Genomic DNA, 27,612 nt, shown 5'->3' with positions numbered 1-27,612 from the left:
ATATTTGTTAAGACTGCTAACACGGGCACAAGTGAAATATAAGTATTACACAGGGGATCCATTTCCAAGCTCTCTGGGTCAAGGGAAAAGTGCTGACTCAACACTTCCCACCCATTTTGTATGTGCCACATGCTCAGTCGACGAAAGGCCTGTTTAGGGAAAAATAAAATGTCTGCTGCTGTTACAGTACAGATTCAAACCTGGGCCAGGCAGACTTCATTGCAACTCTGTGGCCAGCTGGGTATCAAACAGCTTTTGTTGCCCAGAGAGAGACTAAGTATGGAACAGAGAGAGACTACGTATGGAACAGAGAGAGACTACGTATGGAACAGAGAGAGGCTACGTATGGAACAGAGAGAGACTACGTATGGAACAGAGAGAGACTAAGTATGGAACAGAGAGAGACTAAGCATGGAACAGAGAGAGACTACGTATGGAACAGAGAGAGACTAAGTATGGAACAGAGAGAGACTACGTATGGAACAGAGAGAGACTACGTATGGAACAGAGAGAGACTAAGTATGGAACAGAGAGAGACTACGTATGGAACAGAGAGAGACTAAGTATGGAACAGAGAGAGACTAAGTATGGAACAGAGAGAGCGGGAACAGGGAGGAGCCTCTTCTTTCAGGGTCTCTACTCAACACAAGACACCCCAGGTCAGGAAAGCCACAGGAAACATTCATGTGAAACAGTAGTGTCCCTATTGAATGGGCAGATGATTATATAAATCGTTTAAAATCTTTATTTAGTTGATGTCTCATTTGTTCTGGATGCAATCATTAAGAGCTGAGATAAAATAAAATAAAAATATAAATCTGTCCTCTTGGGATCCATCCAATCAGATATTTCCCTAACCAAGTTTGGTTAGTCGTTCAACTTGATCTCACAAACAAGGGAAAAAAAATGAATGTGTTTCTTCTATCATTAAACATCTGCAATCATTCTCCACCACTAATGTTTACAGAGTTGGCTCATGAATTGAGTTTGAGGTAGAGTGCTGGGAAGAGATATTTCCAATGAAAGGCTAGATAGATTGCAGGTGTGTTTAGTAATTACAGAGGTCCCAGATGGTGACTCTTGAATACAGCCACTTCATACGCTGCTGTAGAAAGGCCTAGTATGTTACCGGCACACCGCACTCAAGTACAACAATAGTGGTTGGATCGTTGGACTAGTAACCGAAAGGTTGCAAGATCGAATCCCCAAGGTGACAAGGTAAAAATCTGTTGTTCTGCCCCTGAACATGGCAGTTAACCCACTGTTCCTAGGCCGTCATTGTAAATAATAATTTGTTCTTAACTGACTTGCCTAGTTAAATAAAGGTTAAAATTGTTTTTTTTTAAAATAGACAATCCTAACGGTTGTACAATATGATATTGCTACACAAGTTGACATAAAAATGGGCTGCTTAAGGACAATAGAAGGATCCAATTTATTTAGTTCCATTGAATTATTCAGTTCCGTGGAACCATTTGTGTAGCTGGCATGTTTGAAGTCAAAAGAGCAAGTTTGCTCCTGATATGACTAAAGGAAGCTGTGTGTGGAGGCTGACATACAGAAGCTCCGGTTGTGAAAGTCACTGAGGTTGTCAGCCAACCAGACAGCCTGGATATAAAAACATTCATCATGAAGTCCTCTGTCAACAGTTGATCAACTGTTCTCCTTCACAACGTTGAAGAAGTCGACTGGCGACTCATATCCAGAATCATAACCACGGTGAGGCAGGAAAACACTGAGCGGGCATTTTGCAGATGCAAACAGAACCACTTTGCTGATCCTAAGAGGCCAAAGAAATGAAAACAAAACGAGAGGCCTTGAAGTACAAACCAAGCCCTGACAGGAAAACCACTTCCGTGTCTTGTTGGTTTGGTCTGAGTCGACCAGATTGGCCCGTTGGTCTGAGACTGCTTGCCCTGACCATGTGGTTGTGAGTGCAGACAGAAATCTGCTGTGCAAATCAGGCCATGCCACAGTTTGTAAAGAGCTGAAGAAGTCAGTCTGTGACTACAAGACAGCTAACAGAATGTCTTTCTGGTCCTGTTCTGAAAGACGAGGGGGTGGAGGAAGGAGGAGGGGAAGACGTAGGAGTTCAGATGGGAACCACCTGAAAAAATGTTGAGCTGTTCACTTCAATTTCATTTCATTCAAGAAGGGGAGACAAACATAACTTAAAACAGCAGGCCTGGATGTTGACGTCTACTCTGTGGGAATGGAACTAGGTGGAGTTTAGAATACAGAAAGAACCTAAACGTGGTTCTGAACTTCTACCCCCAATCCACAAGACTGCTAAATAGCTAGTTAAATAGTTAGTCCGGTTAGCTATGGGTTATCTGCATTGACCCTTTTGAATCGTCACATACGCTGCGGTTACCGTTTATTATCTATCCAGTTGCCTAGTTATCCCTACCTATATATACACATATCTACCTCCATTACCTCATACCCCTAGTTATCCCTACCTATATATACACATATCTACCTCCATTACCTCATACCCCTAGTTATCCCTACCTATATATACACATATCTACCTCCATTACCTCATACCCCTAGTTATCCCTACCTATATATACACATATCTACCTCCATTACCTCATACCCCTAGTTATCCCTACCTATATATACACATATCTACCTCCATTACCTCATACCCCTAGTTATCCCTACCTATATATATACATATCTACCTCCATTACCTCATACCCCTAGTTATCCCTACCTATATATACACATATCTACCTCCATTACCTCATACCCCTAGTTATCCCTACCTATATATACACATATCTACCTCCATTACCTCATACCCCTAGTTATCCCTACCTATATATACACATATCTACCTCCATTACCTCATACCCCTAGTTATCCCTACCTATATATACACATATCTACCTCCATTACCTCATACCCCTAGTTATCCCTACCTATATATACACATATCTACCTCCATTACCTCATACCCCTAGTTATCCCTACCTATATATATACATATCTACCTCCATTACCTCATACCCCTAGTTATCCCTACCTATATATACACATATCTACCTCCATTACCTCATACCCCTGCACATCGACTTGTTTACGGTTACCCTGTGGATAAAGCCAAGCAATTGATGTGTTATTATTTTTATTTCTGTTTTTCCTTCTCTTTGCTTTGTTGGGAAGGGCCAGTAAGTAAGCATTTCACTGTTAGACTACACCTGTTGTTTATGATGATAAATACAAATTTGATTTTATTTGGGATTTGAGTGCTCAGAATGAATCTTTCCTCACAGATGTATGAGCAATGAGCATACATGTCTGAAGCATTTACAACAATATATGAATCAACGGAGAAGAAGAAAAGACTGTGGGAGTAATGTGGTCTAGTCTCCCTGGTTAGTCTCCTCCCCTCATTGCCTCTCTCTCTCCCCGTCTCCCTCTCGGTCTCTCTGAGTTCTACAGTCCTAGACCTCCACGACACTAAATGGCCTTGTTTCAAGAGTTGCTAATACGTGTGTCCAGTCTTAATTCAATCTAGGCCCCTCATGCTTAGTGTGTTCGATGGACAGTATTGGAGGGAGGAACTAAAACGAATAGCAATTTACAAAATTGCCATTCTGTATATAAATGGAAAAACAAAACCGTGCTCGGTAAGGGAAATAGTGAGCTCATGAGAGGTGTGGATTTCACAGGGTGCAACGTAGCAGCTCTTACTTTCTTCTTCTCTGTTAACTCTGCTGCTGGGTTGACGGCACCACATGAGCTGGGACTGTCAGTCAGTAGCAGTGTGTTGTTTAAACCTTTCCTGTAGTGAGCTAAATCAGGGTCACAGACTGATTCGTGGTAGTCTTAAACAAAACTACTTTGAAACAAAAGTATACACCTCAGAATCTCAGACTCATGGTTATGGGCTTAACAAAAAGAAGACACTTGTACCATGTCGGACATAGAGTTGAAGTGTATAGAATGTTGAGTTTGCATCCCAATATTACACTTTATATACATCACAGAAGACTGAACTATAACAAAACTGTTTGACATTGAAACACCGGATAATTAAAACATTATTTTTTTCATTAATTATGAAATTATATATATTTTTAAGAACATTCCACCGTGAGGTCTAATGTGGCTCTTTTAGTCATGGAAAGGGCTACACTCTTACCTGGTAGAAAAGGGATGATTCTCCGCTTGGGGTCTTTCTGCCCTCCTTCCACAGGGAACTTATCCAGAAGCTCCATCTGAAAGCACAGTGGCAACAACACAGGGAGTTAAACAACACATGCTATCACACAACAACATCACTGCATGGGGCAGGGAGAGGGTTGTACATTTTTACAATTCAGCAATTCCTAAAAGGACTGGTTCTGCCAATGATAAGACATCCACACAACAGATGGTATTTCGTCTTGGTTGAGGTAGCTAGGCTACATATGCTTCGTGGTCTGTTAGCAAAGGCCCACTGACATAATATATGTTTTTTAAATTCACTTTCTCCTTTTAAAGCCCAGTGTGCCGCTTTCTCTCTGTCTCCCAGTGATCCCACCACAGTGCTATAGGTTATTTTCCTACACTCTAGCCAATAACCTCCCCCTCCCCCAGTTTGAAGGTCTGTGTTTTAAGTTCCAGGCCCCAGCTGTATTCTATTGGCAGCTGGAGGCGAGTGAAAAGACACCTGGGTGTGTCAACCAATGAACTTGAAGCCCTTTCTCCTTCCCTCTCTTTCAGCACAGCAACAACGCACTGAGGAGTGTTCAGTCCAGTCACTCTAGGCCAACCTGCTGACTGAGCCAACCCATCAACTACGCTCTGCACTCTGGTCCACCACAACAGAACCCAGGTGGTTCACGTTTACCATAAGCGGCAGTTTGCCGTTTTGAGGGGTTCTGCACAATGTTGCTTCAGAAAAAATCTTTATTGAACTTCCTGTATGATGACTTCTAATGTCTATAAATTAAAAAGAGGTAAGTAGCTGAAAACTGTTCTACATACCTACTGATATTATTATTTTACTAGGCAAGTCAGTTAAGAACAAATTCTTATTTACAATGACAGCCTACCGGGGAACAGTGGGTTAGAACAACATATTTTTACCTTGTCAGCTCGGGGATTCGATCCAGAAATCTTTTGGTTACCGGCCCAACGCTCTAAACACTAGGCTACCTGCCTCCACAATTGCCTATAGCCTAGTACCCAGAACTACAAGTCAAATATCATGGAGCACAAAGAGTAAAGGTCTCTAAGGGACACCGCTCTTTCTCTGCATACAGTGAAATGTCAATGAAGAGGTACTGGGAAAGACAGGGTATGATTTTCAAGACAGCCACCCTATTGTGAGACCAGTGACTGAGGTCCTCATTGTAAATAATAATTTGTTCTTAATTGACTAGCCTGGATTAAAAAAACAAAACAAGTACATTAACATCAATCTGATAGAATAATGGCATCTGTCTGCCGTGACGGCGAGGCTGTACTCCAGAACCAGAGTGGGGTCAAAGAGAACAAACGTGCTGCCAGATAAAAGAGGAATGTTCTTCATTTCTCATTATATTAAACTTAGAGTGGAATGTCAGTGACAGAACCAACTGGGTTTTTATGACAAGAAATAACGGCATACATAGTCCATACTATTACTAACTAAACCAAACATATCTGGCCGGGTGTTTGGGAATGATTCACTTTGTGTTGGAGAATAGATTAGAGACAGACCTCACAAATACTAGATTCATGTTTTTGTTTTCCATCTTCTACAAACAAACAGACTAGAGTTCAAATGATTCAACTAAGTTGATGATGTGGGCAGCAAGCAGGGATCTGATTGGCCAGTAGGGCTGGTGATGTCGAAACAATCTGTTTAGAGCATCTTGGTTCCTGCACTCGTGGAAATTACTACTGGCCCATTATATGGAAACACTGGCATATGATGGGCCTGTCTTCTCCATCAGGGCTCCACAGAGCGACCATTTTACTTGCATATTGCTGTGCGACCTGACATTTTTATTTTGGAGCACCTAGAAAAATTAAGGATTCTAGCTTTAATATCTCAAATATTTTTCATAGTGCTCCAAAATGTATTTGTGTGCGCCTACATTTTTCAACTTAGGTGCGTGCACACATGCTTCTTGTAAAAAAGGGTCAGCGTAGAGCCCTGTCCATACAGAGTCGAGATTGGATAAATAGATGGGTGGATTCGGGCTTGTTTAGAAGGGCTTGTATCTGATTTGCACAGAGAAGGAGCATTTCCTCTGATTCTCTAACACGTCTTACTACTGGCCTTACTACCAGTTAAAAGACAGTAACACGTGTCATACCTTGCAACAGAGAGTACTATAATATAACTCATTGTTATTACAGTGCTATAATGTTGCTATGACACTCAGCAGTATGGCTTTGGACCAGTCACCAGCAGAGAGCTCTTGACCTCAATGCACAGTCTACATGCAGCTGTGCAAATTAACTCAACATAAAGCTATAGTCACAATGCAAATGGCTGTAGGTGGAAGTTAAAGAAACCATAACAGTCTGTTGGTGGCTGAAGCCAAAGAAAGCAGAGAAGAGAGAGCACTGAAGACGTGTGAGGTAAGAGTAATGTTATGGCAGAGTGCTCCAATAATTTGGATCCAGTTTGGCAAAGACAGGATGGATATCAAGGAGATGAAGAATGTTTCAGTCACAGAGTAAAAAGCACCTTCTATACCATGTTCATTATTGACATGATTTATCAGTACTGTTATATCCCTCTCATGATTGCAATCATGGTTAATTAATAGCAGCATGTCTGTTGACTATACTAATGACGTCACTGACTGTTCACTTTAACATCACATTAAACTCTACCTGCTTACACGACTACTTTACTGTCAACATTGTTACTTCCTGCACCTCCTCATTCGATATCCAGAATTCTCCTCTATGCTTTCCTACAATATGCAACCCTTCATCTCTCCAGAAACTAAAGCTCCACCTAATGTCCCAAATGCCCAGTGGCTACTAAATCAAATGTAAACATGTTTATTACGTGAATAATCTATGAAAGCTCTTGAGAGACGCAAACGCCGTCATGAACCCAGTCAATTATTATGCAGAATTCTATATATGCTCCAACTGAAAATCATTAAACAGATGTAGGAGCTTAATAAATAGTTTGTTCCTGATCATTTTTTTTGCGCCGAATGTTCAAATTAGCTTTGTGATTTACATACTGTAAATTCACTGAAAACCCACACTAATACACGGTTATGTTAACAGTATTGCACTTTTATGTAGCCTACTTTTTGCCAGCTAATAGCCTAACCACCGATCAAGCAACATAATGGACAAAATATTATTATACTGTAACAATATACAGTGCCCTTGGAAAGTATTCAGACCCATTTACTTTTTCCAAATCTTGTTAGGTTACAGCTTTATTCTAAAATTGATTAAATCGTTTTTTCCCCCTCATCAATCTACAAACAGAACCCCATAATGACAAAGCAAAAACAGGTATTTAGAAATGTTTGCTAATTTCTTGAAAATAAAAAAAACTGAAATATCACATTTACATAAGTGTTCAGACCCTGTACTCTATTGAAGCAGGGATTACAGCCTAGAGTCATCTTGGGTATGACACAACAAGCTTGCCACACCTTCTCTGCAGATCCTCTCAGCAGGCTTTCATCAAGGATCTCTCTGTACTTTGCTCCGTTCATCTTTGCCTCGATCCTGACTAGTCTCCCAGTCCCTGCCGCTGAAAAACATCCCCACAGCATGATTCTGCCACCACCATGCTTCACCGTAGGGATGGTGCCAGGTTTTCTCCCGACGTGAAGCTTGGCATTAAAGCCAAATATTTACATCTTGGTTTCATCAGACCAGAGAATCTTGATTCTCATGGCCTGAGAGTCCTGTAGGTGCCTTTTGGCAAACTCCAAGTGGGCTGTCATGTGCCTTTTACTGAGGACAGGCTTCCATCTGGCCACTCTACCATAAAGACCTGATTGGTGGAGTGCTGCAGAGATGCGAGAACCTTCCAGAAGGACAACCATCTCCACAGAGAAACTCTGGAGCTCTATCAGAGTGACTATCGGGTTCTTGGTCACCTCCCTGACCAAGGCCCTTCTCCCCCGATTGCTCAGTTTGGCTGGGCGGCCAGCTCTAGGAAGAGTCTTGGAGGCTCCAAACCTCTTCCATTTAAGAATTATGGAGGACAGTGTGCTCTTGGTGCAGACATGTTTTGGTACCCTTCCGCAGATCTGTGCCTTGACACAATCCTATCTTGGTTTTTACTCTGGCATGCACTGTCAACTGTGGGAGCTTATATACAGACGTGTACAATCAATTGAATTTACCACAGTTGTAGAAACATCCCAAGGATGATAATGGAAACAGGATGCACCGGAGCTCAAATTCAAGTCTCATAGCAAAGGGTCTGAATACTTTATACTTTGTATAAATTTGCTAAGATATATCTGTAAACATTTTTTTTTCACTTTATCATTATGGGGTATTGTGTATTGTATATAATCCTCAGCAATCTGCACACAATACACCATAATGATAAAGTGAAAAAAAATGTGTATATATATATATATATATTTTTTTTTTTACATATAATCTATAAGGCTGTAATGTAACGAAATGTGGAAAAAGTCAAGGGGTCTGAATACTTTCCGAATGCACTGTAGGTCAAATTAAGATCCTACATCTGTAACTGAAGTGTACATCTTAATTTTTTTTTTTAAAACTACATCATTATATATCCCAATAGACCCAATAATATCCACGACGTGGAATGAAAATGTACTGAGCAACAGAAGAACTGACTAGTGCAGAAAAAATCAGCAGGGAACTAAGAATACCAATCCTGTAGACGGCAATTGGGGGAGGTTCTGATTGATCCAAGCTCTACATCAAACTTCCAGCTACACTACTCCTTCCTCCGTGGAACAAAGAGAAGGCAGAGGGAAAAGACCTGACTGACTACACATGACAAAGAGGCAGAGGCCTTTTTTCACAGATCCTCCTTTTACTTTAAGACTTGAGAGAGAGAATAACCCCACACACGCTGTAATTGATCCCATGTGTCTAGCGGGGAGCCACACCCTAACTGATTCTGTCTCTCTACCATCGCTCCAACACCCTGTCTATGGCCTGTAATCAGAGCTGATGTCTCAGATGAGGAAAGCCATCTGACTAAGGTGAATATGTAGCCTTGTCTCTGCTGCAGACAGCCAGTTACATCATGTACACAACTCTCAAATTAATGACTTGAGAATGGGTTTAATGGGTTCTAGCAACACAATAGTAAATACTGACTTCATTTGACAGACTTTTTCTTGGCAATGGTAGGCCTACTGAGGTACTGTTAACTTTAGTTGTGATGGACTACCCACTGGGCACAGACATCTATCCCACGTATTTTCATTGATGAGCTAGCTGACTAATTCAGACGAAAAAGAGGGCTGTTAATGACTAATACATTAATGAGTAAACAAGGAAACCACAAAGAATGTAGGGTCCCAGGTGTGATGTCTGCTGGGAGGTATGACGTCACAGCCAGGGGAGTAACGGTGGGTTATCACACGACTCCTCCATCACTACACCTAACAGAATAAAGGGATACACAGTTAAACTTACATTTTAGTCATTTAGCAGACACTCTTATCCAGAGCGACTTAAAATAAGTATTTTGCATCAAATTAATTAATGAATTGGGCAGCAAATTCTTGTTTGGTCAGAGACTAAGTTAATTTGCGATGGACAGCTATCATTTGTCTGGTTCATATCCTCTTCTGTGACTACATCAGTCAGTCTTATCAGACACAAAGGCCTTTGTTCTCTGGATCTGGAACAACAGACACCACACAAAAATAACAAACATTTAACCATGCCCAACATGTCCAAAATTGAAACACGTCACTAAGCCTATCAGGGGAAAAGGCTATAGCTCCAGGTAGCAAGTTCCACTACCCTACACAAATCTCCTACCGAGGTACACAGCCGATTTACTCACCTCCTCAGACTGATGTCCCAACAGAAAGTAGAACAAACGTTTCCAGGCTAGGCAGGGCCTGGAAACTAACCATTATACTCTCTCCAACGCAGCACACAATCCAAACAAAGGCAACCAATACTGGGCCTATTAAACTCAACCACAATATGCAAACCAAACACGTACCTCCACAGTCTCCCAAACCAATAGTTCAAATATCCCGGACGAGCCCCCACTTGTCACGAACCGGCTCAAAGCCCGTAACAAAGGGAGACAACGTGGAGATAAGGAGTAACAAAATATATATTTATTAACTAAAGCAACTAAGGAAAATATACAATGATGTGTGTAATCAGTAATCAGTAGTGTAAGTGAGTTTTGCGTGCATGAATGTGATAATGCAGGGTGTTGAAAGGTGCCCAAAGCAAACAAACAAAAGGCCACCAAGAACCACAACACAATCTACAAAGGTGTCTGCATGGAGAGAGTCTCTTCCATGAATGTGGAAGAGGTCTATTTATCCTGGGAGACACCTGGCCCAGGTGCTTCCCATGAAGCTGACGACCCTCCCAACTCCGCCCACCGGCATCCTAATAAGGAAACAAGAACAAAGACAGAATACAGCAGACAGAGTGGGAGGGTCGTCACAGAGTCTCCCTCTCAAAACAGGACCTGAATAAGTGTTAAAGGCCACCTCCGACAACCACATCTCTTTCTGGAATTTCCAGTGCTGTAAAGTACTTAAGTAAAAATCATTTAAAGTACTACTTAAGTAGTTTTTTGGGGTATTTGTACTTTACTTAATATTTTGACAACTTTTACTTCACTACATTCCTAAAGAAAATATTGTACTTTTTACTCCATACATTTTTCTTGACACCCAAAAGTTATTTTATTTTGAATGTTTGCTAGGACAGGAAAATAGTCCAATTCACGCACTTATCAACCAAGCATCCCTGGTCATCCCTACTGCCTCTGATCTGGCGGACTCACTAAACACACATGCTTCGTTTGTAAATGATGTCTGAATGTTGGACCGTTGCTCTCCATGAATAAAAAAAAAAACTAGAAAATGGTGCCATCTGGTTTAATATAAGGAATTTGAAATGATTTATACTTTTACTTTTGATACTTAAGTATATTTTAGCAATAACATTTACTTTTGACACGTATTTATATTTTAAACCAAATACTTTTAAACTTCTACTCAAGTAGAATTTTACTGGGTGACTTACTTTTACTTGAGTTATTTTATATTAAGGCTTTGGAAAACATTGGTTTAAATGAGTGAATCACACTCAAAAAGACCAACGTCATGTGTTTTCAATAGGAATTGGTGAAAACATTCTCCTTAGCTGTTGAGAGCATGTGAGGTGAGGAGCCTTCGTTTAGACTTGCATTTCCTGCCACTGCGTCGGTCTGCCCTGTAAGCAATGTGCTGGCTCAGCACATGGTTTTCAAAACCCTTTTTAAAAAGGGAGAAAATTAAATATAAAAAGGGAAAAAACTGAGCAGTGAAACTAAACTCCCACATTTCAAGTCTGGCATAGTGACGGCTGGGCAGACATTGCCTAAAAAAAAAATTTCCATGGTCATAAACAAAGGCAGGAGACACCAGTAAGCCAGCTAGGTGGAAAAGAGTGGAGTGAATTAAGATACTACTCCATCTCATTTGTCCTACTGAAGTAAAAAGTCCAAGGTTTAGCCTATCTGTCTATGGATGATATCTTCTATGTCAAGGAGAATATAACACCCTATTGGATTTCTTGGTTATTGTCTTCAAATTATACCAGGAAATTTAATTCATTTTAATTCATTTTGAAAAGGTGTATAAGCTTTGCCATTTTACTAGGCTAGCTTATGGGCAAGTCATACTAATGCATATACTGAACAAGTCTTCCACATAGATTTTGTCCTTAAACCCTCCTTTTCCCTTTCCAAAGCATTCCTGCAGGATTAAAAACCACTCAATTGTCAACTGCTGGATTTCCCTTCAAATCTACATTTACATTCATTCATTTCCATAGTGCACAGTACTGCTATGTACTATATTTACAGACGCACATATCTTCTGTTCAGCATTTTCTAAGTCAAGGCATATGTTATGTCTAATTGTTTCCAGATCAAAAATTATAGCATGGGATCCAGTTTATTGCAATAGGGTCCAGCAAATTATTGTGCACCAGAGAATAAGAGCCTCTTTAGCTTTTGTGCAAAACGCTGCTCACAACAGGCAGCCCTATGATCTCAACAGAGGATTGCCCTCTTTCCACATTAAAAGGGTTTTGTTACTCGATTACCACATGTGGAAAATATGTGACAGCTGTGAGTTGAGGGAGACAGTAGTCAAGTATCCGCTTTACATCACACCAATGCATAGGAATAAGAGTTTGTATCTATTCGAAAGTGGTTTTGGAATTTAGACACAAGGATAGGGCATATTAAGTCCAACGTGGACAGATGTAGAGCATGGAAACAGTACTTAGTGCCATGGAAACAGAGTCTGTATTTTCCATAACTTTTCAATGCAATGCATCAGTCATTTTGGTTCAAGGCACTTACATCATGAAATTTGCATGCAATTTAGTTTAGGCTACCCTGTGTTTCCATTTCTACTGTATCTCAAATGGCTCACGAAACTATTCTGGCTTCAAGTCTAGGAATCTAAAGACAAATACTAACTCTGCATTAGTAATTAGAGAGGAGTAAACAACAACGTGCAGAGCTTGTTTGCTCGGCTCCATTTGATGCAGTTGGCCTAATACTATGTTACAGTTGTTTTATGCCCTCACCAACAGGTAACAGCTCTCATCAGCTGCCATCAGTGGACCAGGTAGATTAAAGTAGACAGAATGTGCGGCGACATCTAGACCAGTCATAATAACAGCCTGTCTGTCTTTGTCGTCTTCCCTCAATGTCTTATAGACTCAATGACTAACAGAGAAGCTCAATAAAATGTATTCTCTGCTAGAATTTGGAACTTAGTTAAAAGTATTATGACAATATCTCTGAGGACTGCATTATGATGACTCCACTAGGCCCCATCGACATATGTACTGTAGCTATGTGAACTGTGGACAAGACAAACACAGCACCATGAATCAACCCAGACCTATGGCCTGCATGCGGAGAGACAGCCATAAGTCTGCCAACAGCATTAGCCACTATTGATGGGATGTGATGCAAGAGACAACCCGTCTCTGTGGTTATATATTATATTGAGGCGTATGATCATGTCATCGTTCTTTGTTTGCCAGCCGATCTGTTCATCTGACCATTACTTTCAAACAAAGGCTGTCTCCTGCAGGATGGACAGCAGTGACATCAGAGAGGAGTGAGCGATGACGACCCCAGGGAGAGTCAGAGGAAGGGAGGAACAGGGATTGTGTGTGTGTGTGTGTGTGTGTGAATAGTTTTCCTCATTGTGAGTCATGAGATCATATTTTGATGTTGTATCTTTTACAAAGCGAGTCAGAGGAGTCTAGTATTGACGCAGCCAAACAGGTGACGTGTTCCACAGTGAGAAGCACTATTCTAGACCGGCTCAGCCCAGGCCAGCCCATTGGTCTTATGTCCTTACCAACAGACAGCAACCATGGCAGGCTCTCAGAGAGATGCATCCAGGTGGGTCAGTACCGTCAAAGGAGCAGTAGCCAGATGAAATGACTCATCACTCCTTCACTGTCCAGGCTGTGTCCCAATGGAACCCTATCCTTAGAGAGTGCACTATTCTGGACCTGGACCTACACTTTTAGAAAAAAGGTTTCCGAAAGGTGTCCCCCACTAGCTGTCCCCATAGGAGAACCCGTTTTGGGTTCCAAGTAGAACCCTCTGTAGAAAGGATTCTACATGAAACCCAAAAGTTTTCTACCTGCAGCCATAAGGGTTTTTCAAAGGGCTCTCCTATGGGGACAGATAGTACCTTGACATGAGTGTAGGACTCTGGTCAAAAGGGCACTTTACAGGTAATAGGGTGTGTTGCATTTTGTATGCAGTACAGTCCTTAGTTCTCAGAAGATGACGCTACCAGCCACCGTCATAAACGGTCAGCCAGCTTGCAGTCTGAGCCACAGCTTTACAGGAATTGACATAAGCCCATTTCAATGAATGATAAATTAACTGTTTCCCCTTTTCATGTACCAGCGCCAAACCAATGGGCCAAACCAATGGGCCAAAGCAATGGGCCAAACCAGGAGATGTGATCTGGTGTAATCATAAGGGTTATCTGAATTTCACATGCCACTCTGAGAGCCCACCCAGAGCTTTAAACAGAGAAGGAAGCAGCTGAAAAGCCTACGAGGGAATGCCCCATTTTAAAAATACACACTGACTCAATATGACCCTGCATCTCCAATAGGCCTACCTGCTTACATTAATCTACACTCAGAACATATGACACAATGTACACCAAGTATTCATATTGATGATATATTTAACAGAGATCAATTGCCACAGAAAAAGGAACTGAAACTCTGAGGAGATTCCCTCCCCATGCAGTAAACTGCCTGTGTGACGTTCTATTCTATTTTTGTGGCTGTCTGTTCAAATCAACATTCAGCTTATTCGGGATCCATTAGTTCATTTTCCCAATCGACTCATATGCAGGTAATTACCAAAAACACATGGTTCAGTGACCCAGGCACAAACACTGTGTTCCTATTGGTAGGCCTGTACAATGGTATATTTAAGAAATAAGAAATGAGGAGGTATGGTACATGGCCAATATACCACGGCTAAGGGCTGTTCTTAGGCACAACGCATCGCGGAGTGCCTGAACACAGCCCTTAGCCGTGGTATATTGGCCATATACCACAAACCCCCAAGGTGCCTTATTGCTATTGGCTACCAACGTAATTAGAGCAGTAAAAATGTATGTTTTGTCATACCCGTGGTATACGGTCTGATATACCACGGCTGTCAGCCAATCAGCATTCAGGGCTCAAACCACCCAGCTTATAGCCTATGGGCTCTGGTAGAAAGTAGTGTACTATGTAGGGAGTAGGGTGCCATTTAAAATGCGGCCATATAGTGTGCATGTATGTTTGTACTTTGTTGTTTTCCCATAGCTGTTCCCAACTCACCTGCAGATCGAAGAACTTGCTGTAGCGCCTGAAGATGACCTCAGTGCTACCATCAGACCAAGACACTTTGATGATGTAAACCTGATAGAAAGAACAAAAGGGGTTACTTTTAAAACCTTTAACTCTTACAGAGCATATAGTCACTATTACTGCATAGGTGTGACGACAAGGACCCATATTAATTCAAATGGCTCCATATATTCATGGTAACAGTGTAATAACCTCAATATGCTGTTAAAACCCATAATAGCTTCAAAGGTGATGATTCCATTTCTGATTCATGGTCACACCTAGTCCACAATGACGTGGATTCAAGGGAAGACAAATTAAGTTACTAGGTACATTGTGTGGTTCAATGTGGTGTCATGTCAACCATTTTCTACAGAATGGATCTGACATCCTTTCATATGATATCACTTCCTTCCCACACCGTGAGATCATCATTTCCTGTGTAAAAGGAAAAGATCATGTCTACTACTCACGCATTGGGATAACACAATTGTCGTCTTGCAAAGGATGCATGGACAATAGACATACAGTGCATTCGGAAAGTATTCAGACCCATTGACTTTTTCCACATTTTGTTACTTTACAGCCTTATTCTAAAATGTATTAAAAACATTTTTCCCTCATCGATCTACACACAATAGCCGATAATGACAAAGCCAAAACAGGATTTAAGAAATGTTTGCAAATGTAGAAAAATAAAAAACAGAAATACCTTATTTACATAAGTATTCAGACCCTTTGCTATGAGACTCAAAATTGATCTCAGGTGCATCCTGTTTCCATTGATCATCCTTGAGATGTTTCTACAACTTGATTGGAGTCCACCTGTGGTAAATTCAATTGATTGGACATGATTTGGAAAGGCACACACCTGTCTATATAAGGTCCCACAGTTGACAGTGCATGTCAGAGCAATTGTCGTAGGAATTGTCGTAGAGCTCAGAGATAAGATTGTGTTGAGGCACAGATCTGGGGAAGGGTACCAACAAATGTCTGCAGCATTGAAGGTACCCAAGAACACAGTAGCCTCCATCAATCTTAAATGGAAGAAGTTTAGAACCACCAAGACTCTTCTAGAGCTGGCCACCCAGCCAAACTGAGCAATCGGGGGAGAAGGGCCTTGGTCAGGGATGTGACCAAGAGTCCAATGGTGACTCTGACAGAGCTCCAGAGTTCCTCTGTGGAGATGGGAGAACCTTCCAGAAGGACAACCATCTCTGCAGCACTCCACCAATCAGGCCTTTATGGTAGAGTGGCCAGATGGAAGCCACTCCTCAGTAAAAGGAACATGACAGCCCTCTTTGAGTTTGCCAAAAGGCACCTAAAGACTCTCAGACCATGAGAAACAAGAGTATCTGGTCTGATGAAACCAAGATTTAACTATTTGGCCTGAATGCCAAGCGTCACTTCTGGAGGAAACCTGGCACCATCCCTACAGTGAAGCATTGCAGTAGCAGCATTATACTGTGGGGATGTTTTTCAGCGACAGGGACTGGGATCGAGGGAGGATCGAAAGAGGGAAAGATGAACGGAGCAAAGTACAGAGAGATCCTTGATGAAAGCCTGCTCCAGAGTGCTCAGGACCTCAGACTGGGGGCGACGGTTCACCTTCCAACAGGACAATGACACAGCCACAGCCAAGACAACGCATGAGTGGCTTCGGGACAAGTCTCTGAATGTCCTTGAGTGGTCCAGTCAGAGCCCGGACTTGAACCCGATCGAACATCTCTGGAGAGACCTGAAAATAGCTGTGCAGCGACGCTCCCGATCCAACCTGACAGAGATTGAGAGGATCTGCAGAGAAGAAGGTGAGAAACTCCCCAAATATATGTGTGCCAAGCTTGTACTGTCATACCCAAGAAGACTCGAGGCTGTAATCACTGCCAAAGGCGCTTCAACAAAGTACTGAGCAAAGGGCCTGAATACTTATATAAATGTAATATTTCCAGGTTTTTATTTTGCAAAAATTTCTAAAAAACTGTTTTTGCTTTGTTATTATGGGGTATTGTAAGTAGATTGATGAGGGAAAAAATATGTAACACATTTTAGAATAAGGCTGTAACATAACAAAATGTGGAAAAAGTCAAGGGGTCTGAATACTTTCTGAATGCACTGTATGACATACCAATACTGTGTGACAGCAGAACATTGCACTACATGAGTCAATACTGTGCTCTTTCAGATTCAAAACACAGGCAAATTGACCATTCCTTTGTCCTGAAGTTTCTATCCGTATGTTTCCTTAATTTCAACACTATTTTCCATTTAAGGCGCCTGCATGCTTCCCATACAAAACAGTTCGGAAGAGTTTGTGCATATATTATTACAACATTTTGTGAGGTTTTGGTTCGTTTTAAACTTTGGACTTGGCTAACATTTTTACTTGGCTGACATTTTTTCTTGAGGCAAGCCGAAGTCGGTTGCCCCTTCGTCGGTGATTGGTCAACAGTAGGGATACTTAATTTTTTATTTTTTTTTGTCATTCAACAAGAGACGACTTGTTTTCATGTACATTTTATCATTGAGAAATACTGCACCAAACATCTTAGTTAGATGTGAAATTGCATGACTAAGATCTCCTCTGCAAAAACATCTAAATTAATGACAGATTTCTAGAACTATCATAGAATAATGCTGACCATTTTGAGGAAGTGTGTACTGGCTATGGCATCTCAAAATGGACAAACAGTACTCTTGCCGTTGTTTTCCCAATTTTTTTAGCGAAGGTCTTTTAAGGGAGTATATCAGCACACACATTTTTTTTCGCCGAGTTTGGCTAGGCGATAGCAGAACTGCAGCATGCTGATGCCTTTAGGGGTGCCATGAAATACTGGGGATTCTTCTTGTAACATCAGTGAAACCAACCATTGGAAAATATGACATATTTTGCATCACCCACTCTAAGATCAAAGTACTAACCCGACAGTGAATGAATATAAAGCATCTTGCAGGCTGTCAACATTCAATAATGGCCTGTTGGTGCTTGACATACAAGTGTAACAAACACTTTCTTTTTTGTAAAGTGAGAAAGAGAATCTGGGAGGTTATCGGACGGAAACTCCACACTGATTATGTCTGGCTGAGTGCTTCTGTTGGCCTCTGTCCCAGGCCGGGCCAGCTCGGCCTGGCCCAACTCCCTGCCCTCCCTGTAGGAGACGAAACGCTGTGGAAGATGCTAAACACAGGGCTCAACGCAGGGCACACAACCAGTAAACCAGCAGATGAAGGAGACACAGGAGCTCAAGATCTTTATATCCTGCACCTCACTGGGCATTTTTGTACGACGTAACCAGTCATCAACATCATCATCATACATCCAAAAACTCAAACCCTTTATGGAGACTGAGGAGTGGTTATCGAAATAAGAAAACATTCTTCCATCTGCCTCAGCCCACACTCAGCTCCTAACCCTTTCACTGTGCATTAGAGATCATTCAAAACAGAAACCCTGAGGTGGCTTGGATGCTTGGATACAGCAACAAAAACACCCATGGGATGCACTGATCACAGCACCATCAGAAAGTAGAATACAGTATATTGTAAGCATGCTTCATCATGTTTTGCAGTCTGCACACAAGGCATTCTCATTATCATTCTGATGGCTCAGGAATGTTGTAGTAAGCCTACTGTCCATTTGTATAAGGTAATATTGTAATGGAAGTGAGCAACACAACAAGTTGTAGTCAAGACTAAACAAAAATGGGCCGGACCTTCATGCCAGACAGTCTCAAACTGCATGTATTGCTTCTGCTCTCTGTCCTGGACAGAAGTGTGCAGAAGGGCATTCCTTGTTCAAACATTCTGCCAAGGCCTTGTGTACTCTGAGCTAACAATGACCTTGGGAATAGATGAGTGCTTCCTGGTCAGCAAATACCAATACCTGAGGTCACGGTTTTCTACTACAGTGTGTAGCCTATAGGTGAGCATGAAGGCCTGGTAGGCAGTAGGGCTGCGAATTGCCAGGGACCTTAAGATATGATATTATCATGATACTTAGGTGCCAACATGATATGTTTTGCGATTCTCAAGATTCTATGTTTTGCAATTCGATAATGTGATTTTATTGGATTTCCATTTTCGGCTCCCCGTTTAAAAAGAAGATGGAGAACAAGTTATGAAGGAAAAATACTGGAGTTGTACAACGATATGATATATAATTTAAAAATAATATACCGATATGTAACTGTATCGATGTTTTAACTCATCAGGATGGACTACCCAAACAATCACACTGTAACTCAAATCATGCATTGCTTCTCCGCTTCAGATATATGGTTCTCTCTCTCCGTTCTGAAATAGACATTAGACCAATCAAAATCTATGACAGCTATTCAAAGGCTACCTTCGCGATGTTTTGAAAGGTCTGTGTCAGGTTTTATACACACATACACCTATCATACACATACACCTAATAATGTGTTCTCAACAGACTTGCCTAGTTAAATAAAGGTTAAATAAAAATATTGAAAAATCATGCCCTGGACTGCATTACGAACCTCACTGGTGACCTTATCGTTCCTCCGACAGCATCCTGCATATACTTTTACTGTTTATAGTTTACTGTAATGGTAATATAACAAAATAAAGTGGCAGCAGTTTTGGAAATAACTGTTTTCAATATTGGTCGTGTGTTTTTTAATATTTAATAAAGTTATAACCAGGTGTAGACTACATTCCAAGTGTGCAAAAGTTATCAGAAACCAAACCAACAACTTATAATAGTTTACTACAGTAGCCTAATAAAGTGGAAATTAAAACAAACAACACCAAGAGTCTGAGAAAAAGCGCATGCCTGGTGCTCGGTTATTTCCAGATGTTGACATGTGGTCTCTAAAGAAAAAATAAATTGGACATTTTCAACGATAAACCTCTCACTCCACTTTTCTTTAGATGCATGCAACATGGTCGCACTGTATTTTTTTCTTCCAGCGACTGTTTTAGTCAAATGTAATTCGATACTCTCTTTGTTTTTACTTTATCGAAACAAGAAATGTTATCGAACATAATATGTGTGGCACATACATTCCTACAATATACAGACGTGGTCGGCCCTCTCCTGAAAAAAAAACTTTTTGACTTACATAGTGTTTGTTCGGATTTCTCCTCTTCTGTACATCTTGAACTGTTACTTCGTGCACAGTCCGCCTTGCCATGATTCTCTTTCAGAGCCTCCACGAACAACAACAGGCCGGTTTAGAAACGATCAGACCTGAATGCCAAAGTTTACGCAGCCAATCTTTGTCATTCGTCAGATCCTTGATTGCTGGATGAAACAATTGGGATACTATTTCGTAGATGGTTCACGTCAGATGTCCTGTCCCACATTCAGTCTTTACTCTTCTTGCCCTGTCCGGCAGGCAGTAGGCTATGTCTGACCTTCTCTGAACCAAACTCCCAGTCTATCCCAGCTCACCGACTCTAATTTGACAACGGGAAGGTTTCCACAACATAAAATGGGTGTATTCATTACGTCCTGCAACGGAAACCGATTGCCGTTTAAGAACCAAACGGAAGGAAATGGGGAGGGACCTACTTGAATTTGTCCAATAGAAACTCTCGTTTTCGTTTGGAGTAAACGGGTTATGTTGCTAAACGTGTTTCAACAGACGAAACGTTTTTGGAACAGAATCGGTCCGTTAGTCAGTCATACAGTCCGGCAGTAAATCATACCGTCCGGCAGTCAGCAACAAAGATGAGCTACGGTACATTATGTCAAAGGTTATTTAGGCTAGAGGCCCAGGCCTGCTATAGGCATGTTTACATCTGATATTGAAGTTTACTGGGAGAACGTCTTTGGGCAACTTTTCCTTTTGATAGACTTCTTTATAAATTGTTCCCAACGCTTTTGGGAAGGAGACAGATTTGAACTGATAAACAGCTTTTACTGTTATAACTATACAGTTAACAGGCCTTTAACCCATTTTACCTTGGGGATTTGATCTAGAAACCTTTGGTTCACTGGCCCAACACTCAAATTACTGGGCTACCTGCCACCCGATGATTAATGTATTATGTGAAATAATTGTATATTGTAAACATTATAATATGCTCCTGTAAGTCGCTCTAGATAAGAGTGTCTGCTAAATGACTAAAAATGTGTATTTAAAAAATGTAAAATCCCACCGTAAACCATATCACATTACTGTTAACGATAAATATCCTAAAGAATCAGCCAATGGCTTCATAGCAAGGCATAGCATAGCAACTTCAAGAATGCCATACCACACATGCCTGGCAATTTTCCCTCGTGTTCACAAGAATTCTGGACAAACAGCATGGCGTAGAAACCCAATGCTCTTATCTGTCACTCGACATCAGTGCCTGGCCTTCTTGTCTCTGTCATCATTAAATATAGGTGACACGTCATTGGATACGAATGAGCCATCATTGAAGGTTGGGCTGGTGAGCCAAAACAGAGTCACTCTCTCAAGCTGCAACCGAGCTGTGTTTCACCAACAGATGGATTGTGTCTGTACAAATCTCACTCTGTAAATACACAACATAACGTCTGAGCTAAGAATACCGTGTTTATTGTGTTGACTGTGTCAGAAGGTAGTACAAAGGATAAGGACAAGCAGTTGATGAAGTGGCATCCTTATTGACGGTGATAGAGACCCTTTCAAAGGTCTTCCTATTCGGGTAAGCATTGATCAGATGTGCAGAAAGTGCGCATTATAAAGAGTGTATGTTTTGCCTTTTATTTATAAAAATGTACATGGAAAAATACTAATTAATTTAGAAAGACACAAATGTTTAAGTTAGCAGAAAAACAAACAATTATTCAATTAAGTGTGTTTGACTTCTTGTTTGTTAATTTACAGTCCCATCCAAGTAGTAGGTCATTGCTCCCGAGTAGCGCAGCGGTCTAAGGTGCTGCATCTCAGTGCTAGAGGCATCACTACAGACCCCGGTTTGATTCCAGGCTGTATCACAACTGGCCGTGATTGGGAGTCCCATAGTCGCCCCTGGTTAGGGTTTGGCTGGGGTAGGCTGTCATTGTAAATAAGAATTTGTTTTTAACTAATTTTCCTATTTAAATAAAGGTAAAAAATTAAATTAAAATAAACATTTAACATACTTTCAATGATGTTGCCATGGGTGACCTATTTTTGTGAAACTGTTCAGACTGATGGCTTGTGTTGAGATGTAGCGTCATCTTGTGGTACATTATGAATACTGCATCTTGGAACATTTTGTGATTTAGTACTCTCTGTTGGTGCAAAGGAGAATTGCAATTGTACAGGCCTATTCACTCACATGGGAGGACCATAGAGACGAATACAAGACTAATCCATACAGTGGAGGCTGCTGAGGGGAGAACGGCACATACTAGCCGAGCAAATGGAATGGCATCAAACACCTTGAAACCATGTGTTTGATGTATTTCATGCCATTCCACTGAAGCTGCTCCTGTCATTACCACGAGCCCGTTCTCCCAAATTATGGTGGCAGGGATGTGGTCAAAGTCACTGGGTGAAGAGAGGGTTTCTGTCATCACCGATTAGGTCATCAGTATTTGGGTTTCCGAAAAAGTGTGCATCTGGCATATTTCTGTTTTTAAAAGAGTGGTATCTAGGAGTACAACACATCAGTATCTGTGGCTTTAGCCTCAGTCTATAGAGGCCTGTCACGTGTGCCAGGAGTGTATCAGATGTAGAGAGATGGGTCGGAGCCAGGAGTGTATCAGATGTATGGTGATGGGTCGGAGCCAGGAGTGTATCAGATGTATGGTGATGGGTCGGAGCCAGGAGTGTATCAGATGTATGGTGATGGGTCGGAGCCAGGAGTGTATCAGATGTATGGTGATGGGTCGGAGCCAGGAGTGTATCAGATGTATGGTGATGGGTCGGAGCCAGGAGTGTATAAGATGTATGGTGATGGGTCGGAGCCAGGAGTGTATCAGATGTATGGTGATGGGTCGGAGCCAGGAGTGTATCAGATGTATGGTGATGGGTCGGAGCCAGGAGTGTATCATATGTATGGTGATGGGTCGGAGCAGTCAAATATCTGCAACTCCATGTGTGAGGTGATGCCAGAGAAGAGCTTCTGTAAGGGCATCAGGTAGCCCAGGGCCTTGAGAGATGGGCCCCATGTAGTGTTATGGATGGATGTTCACATAGTACTCTGACATACCAAAGAAGAAAATACTGGTAATACAAGGGAGATGGTTCGGTGAACCACGCTGTCATGATGAGTAACCTTGAGTTTGAGTTTATTTTTAAAGGGACAGTGCACATTAATCCACGTTTCAGTAAAAGTGCTGGTTTTGCCAGCAGGCTAATTTTCAACCGCAGTCCCTTGGTAGGTTATTGTCTGAAGTACTGAAGACTTGCATTGGCTTCTTGCACATCAGACCCTGGTTATGACAAAGCTTAAATTTATAATAATATGAACAACCCCTATTTAGTCCCAGATCTGTTTGTGCTCTTGCCAACTATTTTATTTGGTATGACAAGGAGTAACAAGGAATTGGCATGATTGTTTCAGTTTTAATGTCACATGCACAAGTACAATGAAATGCCTTTCTTACGAACTCAAAACCCAACAATGCAATAATCTATAACAATGTATTACTAGAAAAAAAACTATAAACTAACTATAGAAATAAGAATAAGAAATATGAAATACACAATAAAGTAAGTAAGCATACTATATTCAGGAAATATTTAAAAAGTCCGTTCCAATACCATATTTACATGTGCAGGGATACTGGAGTGAGGGAGGTAGATATGTTTAGGGGTAAGAGGACTAGGCTACAGCATATAAGATAAACAGAGTAGCAGCAGCTTGTATGTGGGTGGGTGAGTAGAGTCAGTATAAATGTATGTGCAAATTACGTGTGAGGAAGCAAATGATGGAGTGAGTATTTGTGTGTCGGAGTGACGGTGTGTGTGAGTGTGTAGGGCCCTGTGAGTGTGCATTCAGACAAATATTGCAAATACTGGAAAAAAAATGTCAATAAAGATATGAGGTCAACTCAGATAGTCTGTCTAGCTATTTTGTTTGCTATTTATCAGTTGTATTGCTTGGTGATAGAGGCTGTTCAAGAGCCTGTTGGTGTAAGACTTGATGCACCGGTACCTCTTGCCATGCAGCAGCAGAGAAAATAGTCTATGGCTTTGGTGGTCGGAGTCTTTTACAATTTTCTGGGCCTTCTTTTCACACCGCCTGATATAGAGTTCCTGGGTGGCAGGGAGCTCGGCCCCAGTGATATACTGGGCTGTCCTCACAACCCTCTGTAGCGCCAAGCGATGGAGGACTGTGCTATTGCCATATCAAGCAGTGATTCAGCCAGTCAATATGCTCTCAATGGTACAGCTGTAGAACCTTTTCAGGATCTGAGGGCCCATGCCAAACCTTTTCAACCTCCTGAGGGGAAGACACCTGTGCCTTCTTCACAACTGTGCGTGTGTGTTTGGACCATTTGAAGTCTTTAGTGATTTGGACACTGAGGAACTTGAAGCTGTCTACCTGCTCCACTGCCGCCCCGTCAATGTGGATGGGGGCGTGTTCGCCACCCTGTTTCCTGTAGTCCACAATCAGCTCCTTGGTCTTGCTGACGTTGAGGGAGAGGTTGTTGCTCCGGCACCACACTGTCAGGTCACTGACCCCCTCCCTGTAGGCTGACTCATTGTCGCCAGTGATCAGACCTACCACCGTCATGTTGTCAGCGAACTTGATGGTGGTGTTGGAGTCGTGCGTGGCCACACAGTATGGGTGAACAGGGAGTACAGGAGGGGACTAAGTACACACCCCTGTGGGGCCCCTATGTTAAGGGTCAGCGTGGTGTAGGTGATGTTGCCTACCCTCACCACTTGGGGAAGGCCTGTCAGAAATTCCATGATCCAGTTGCAGAGGGAGGTGTTCAGACCCAGAGTCCTAAGCTTGGTGACGAGCTTGGAGGGGATAATGTTGTTGAATGCTGAGCTGTAGTCAATGAACAGCATTGTAACATAGGTGAGCATGGCTACCACACACAGAGCTATCTCCGACAACCCTGATGCTACGGCCGAAGACAGGAATAAGTACAAGAAGGCCCACTATGACCTCCGCAGAGTCATCATTTGATGTGGCAGCGGCTACAGTCCATTACGGATTACAAAGGAAGACCCAACCATGATCTGCCAAACGATGCCTCTCTACCAGACAAACTCAATGCATTTTATGCATGATTTGACAACAACATCATTGAGCTGGGTGTGAGAGCTGTCACCGAGCGATTAGGTCAACAACCGCAAATCCATGGGCCCGGATGGTATTCCAGGGCGCGTTCTCAGAGCATGGGGAGAACAGCTGGCAGGCATATTCATGGTAACAAACAGACTGGCACTCAGGCTAACACACATTAGGAAGCCATGGAATCCACACTGCCTTCTAGTCAGCTTAGAGATAGTTTGTTCCCTGTGATGCGTAACCAATCTACAGATTGCACAGATGAAAGGATCTGACAGAACATGTGTTCCTCTCATACCGCAGTTCAATTAGAGGTAGCAAGGAGCAGAATAATGTTGTTTAGCTGTTCCTGCACTGCTGCTTTTCAGGCCAGGATGCAGATGGCTAATGCAGATGCATGGCTGCGGCCTTAATGACGGCCAGATCCTCATGTGTTAGCTGTCTTTGATGGGATTTTAAGAACAGCCAGGTCCAAGTGTCAAAGGGGAGTTCAGTGTAATCTCAGCCCTGCTCCAGTGGTTTGGCCAATCCCTCCAAATCATTTGTTACTTCCTCTATAGTAAGACATCAGCCTGGGTAGAACATAGGCCTACCTAATGCACCATTACATGCTACTAGATCATGGAGACAGGTTATAATCATTAGTTAGTGCTGTTCAAGCTCTCACAGTCATGGTGTAGGAGCATCCTTGAGTTACGGGTCTCCTGTGTGGTTGTCACTGAATGTGAGATCTACCACAATGAAGCTACAAGTGTACACCGTACAGTATGAAGTTCTCACCAGAGTTAGAGTTTAATGCCATCACACAGGATACCAACCACGGCCCCCCCCAGGATACCTAAGAAGGGGGCCCTGACAATACCGTAATCATCACACACCACGTCCACTGCCTTGTGGAGGCCATCACCGTCTCTGTGAGAGAAAACATTAAAAATATATATTTCTCTTTAAATGCAAATCTTTAGTTGTAGTCTGTAATATCTACATTCTAAATTGTTTCAAATATTTTTTAAATGTATGTATTTTTGTAATGTCTGTAATGTGTCGGACCCCAGTAAGAATAACTGTCGCCATTGGCACAGACCTGGTATTCCCAGGGGTACGTGCAATGCCGTCGGGGTACGCCAAATAATAATGTGATTCACAATTATTATTTTTTTAAGTAAATTTTTTTTCCTTCACATTTTCAAACAGTCCGGGGCTATACAATTGGGTGAGTTTTTTTTCTCGCCTGAGTAGCCTCGTTTCACTGCCAAAAATAAAATTAAACCTTCTAGTGTTCATCGAAATAATAACACAATGTCAAATACAGGTAGCCTAGTCAAATAATTAACATCCAAACACATTAACCGTTACTCTCGTGGGAAATCCACTAACAGCACTGCTGCCGTATGTAGCCAAACGTAGCTGCTGTCCATGTTGGTATCTGTACTGATGGCGCAAAAGCCATAACAGGGAGACATAGTGGAGTGCGCGTGCATGCAGTTGCTCTCGACACCACTTGGGTACATTGCAGCATCCACCAAGAGGCTCTTGCTGCCAAGGGAATACCTGACAGCTTGAAAGACGTTTTGGACACTAAAGGGAAAATGGTTAACTTTGTTAAAGCAAAGCCCCTGAACTCTCGTGTATTTTCTGCACTACGCAATGATATGGGCAGTGACCATGTAACGCTTTTACAACATACAGAAGTGCGCTGGTTATCAAGGGGCAAAGTATTGCTACTTTACTGACCATCATTTTTATTTGTCTGACCGCTTGCATGATGACTAGTTTCTCATGCGACTGACCTATCTGGGTGATGTTTTTTCTTGCCTGAATGATCTGAATCTAGGATAACAGGGACTTTCTGCAACTATATTCAATGTGCGGGACAAAATTCAGGAGTTGTTAATCGCACTCAATGAATTAACTTGTACTGAAACTGCATTGCAAAACATACCCACTGGGCACACAACAAGCAACGTTGTTTCCACTACATTTCAATGAAATTATGTTGAACCAACATGGAATAGACATTTGATTGACTTATGTGCCTTAGGCAATCACAGGTAAAATCATAATGAGGATTATCATAATTATTCCTAACCTCATACAGGTTAAAGGTTGTGTGGTTATGGGTATTCTGACAAGAAGGCTGGATCATCAGTGTTTGAACTTCATACTTCATTAACTTTATTTCCCTCAACACCACAATGAATGTCAAATTGGTCTGCCTGGCACCTGAACACGCAGGCCGGACCTTGTAATTTAAATGAACTGCTTATCACTAAGGCGTAATCAGGCCTTACGGAAAGCAATTTGGCACACACGACACCATGGTAACCTCAAGAAAAAGCAAGTGCAGTGGCGTTTGTATTTGTAGATCAATTCAATTCTAATGGA

The 27,612-nt window shown here is 41.8% G+C and overlaps 1 protein-coding gene across 7 annotated transcripts in view; it reads right to left on the bottom strand.

Moving 5' to 3' along the window:
* The window catches only part of sh3pxd2b (SH3 and PX domains 2B), a 112,199-nt gene that overhangs the window by 34,790 nt on the left and 49,797 nt on the right, over positions 1–27,612 (bottom strand). For 4 of the 7 annotated variants that reach the window (XM_090185862.1, XM_090185861.1, XM_021617494.3 and 1 more), the window contains exons 1-3: positions 20,136–20,531; positions 15,046–15,126; positions 4,157–4,232 (exon numbers count right to left, since the gene is read on the bottom strand). In XM_090185862.1, the coding sequence (XP_090041988.1) occupies positions 4,157–4,232; positions 15,046–15,126; positions 20,136–20,207 (229 nt within the window). In that variant the 5' untranslated portion in view covers positions 20,208–20,531. Of the gene's footprint in view, positions 1–4,156; positions 4,233–15,045; positions 15,127–20,135; positions 20,546–27,612 lie in introns of those variants that run through there. The other 3 variants (XM_021617493.3, XM_021617495.3, XM_090185860.1) reach the window with 2 other exon arrangements.

The sequence above is a fragment of the Oncorhynchus mykiss genome, chromosome 10, assembly GCF_057628025.1.
Source record: "Oncorhynchus mykiss isolate SJ-2025 chromosome 10, ASM5762802v1, whole genome shotgun sequence".
In the NCBI taxonomy this organism is placed as follows: Eukaryota; Metazoa; Chordata; class Actinopteri; order Salmoniformes; family Salmonidae; genus Oncorhynchus; species Oncorhynchus mykiss.
Note: the sequence above shows the minus strand (reverse complement) of the source record. Positions and strands in the feature narration are given on the sequence as shown.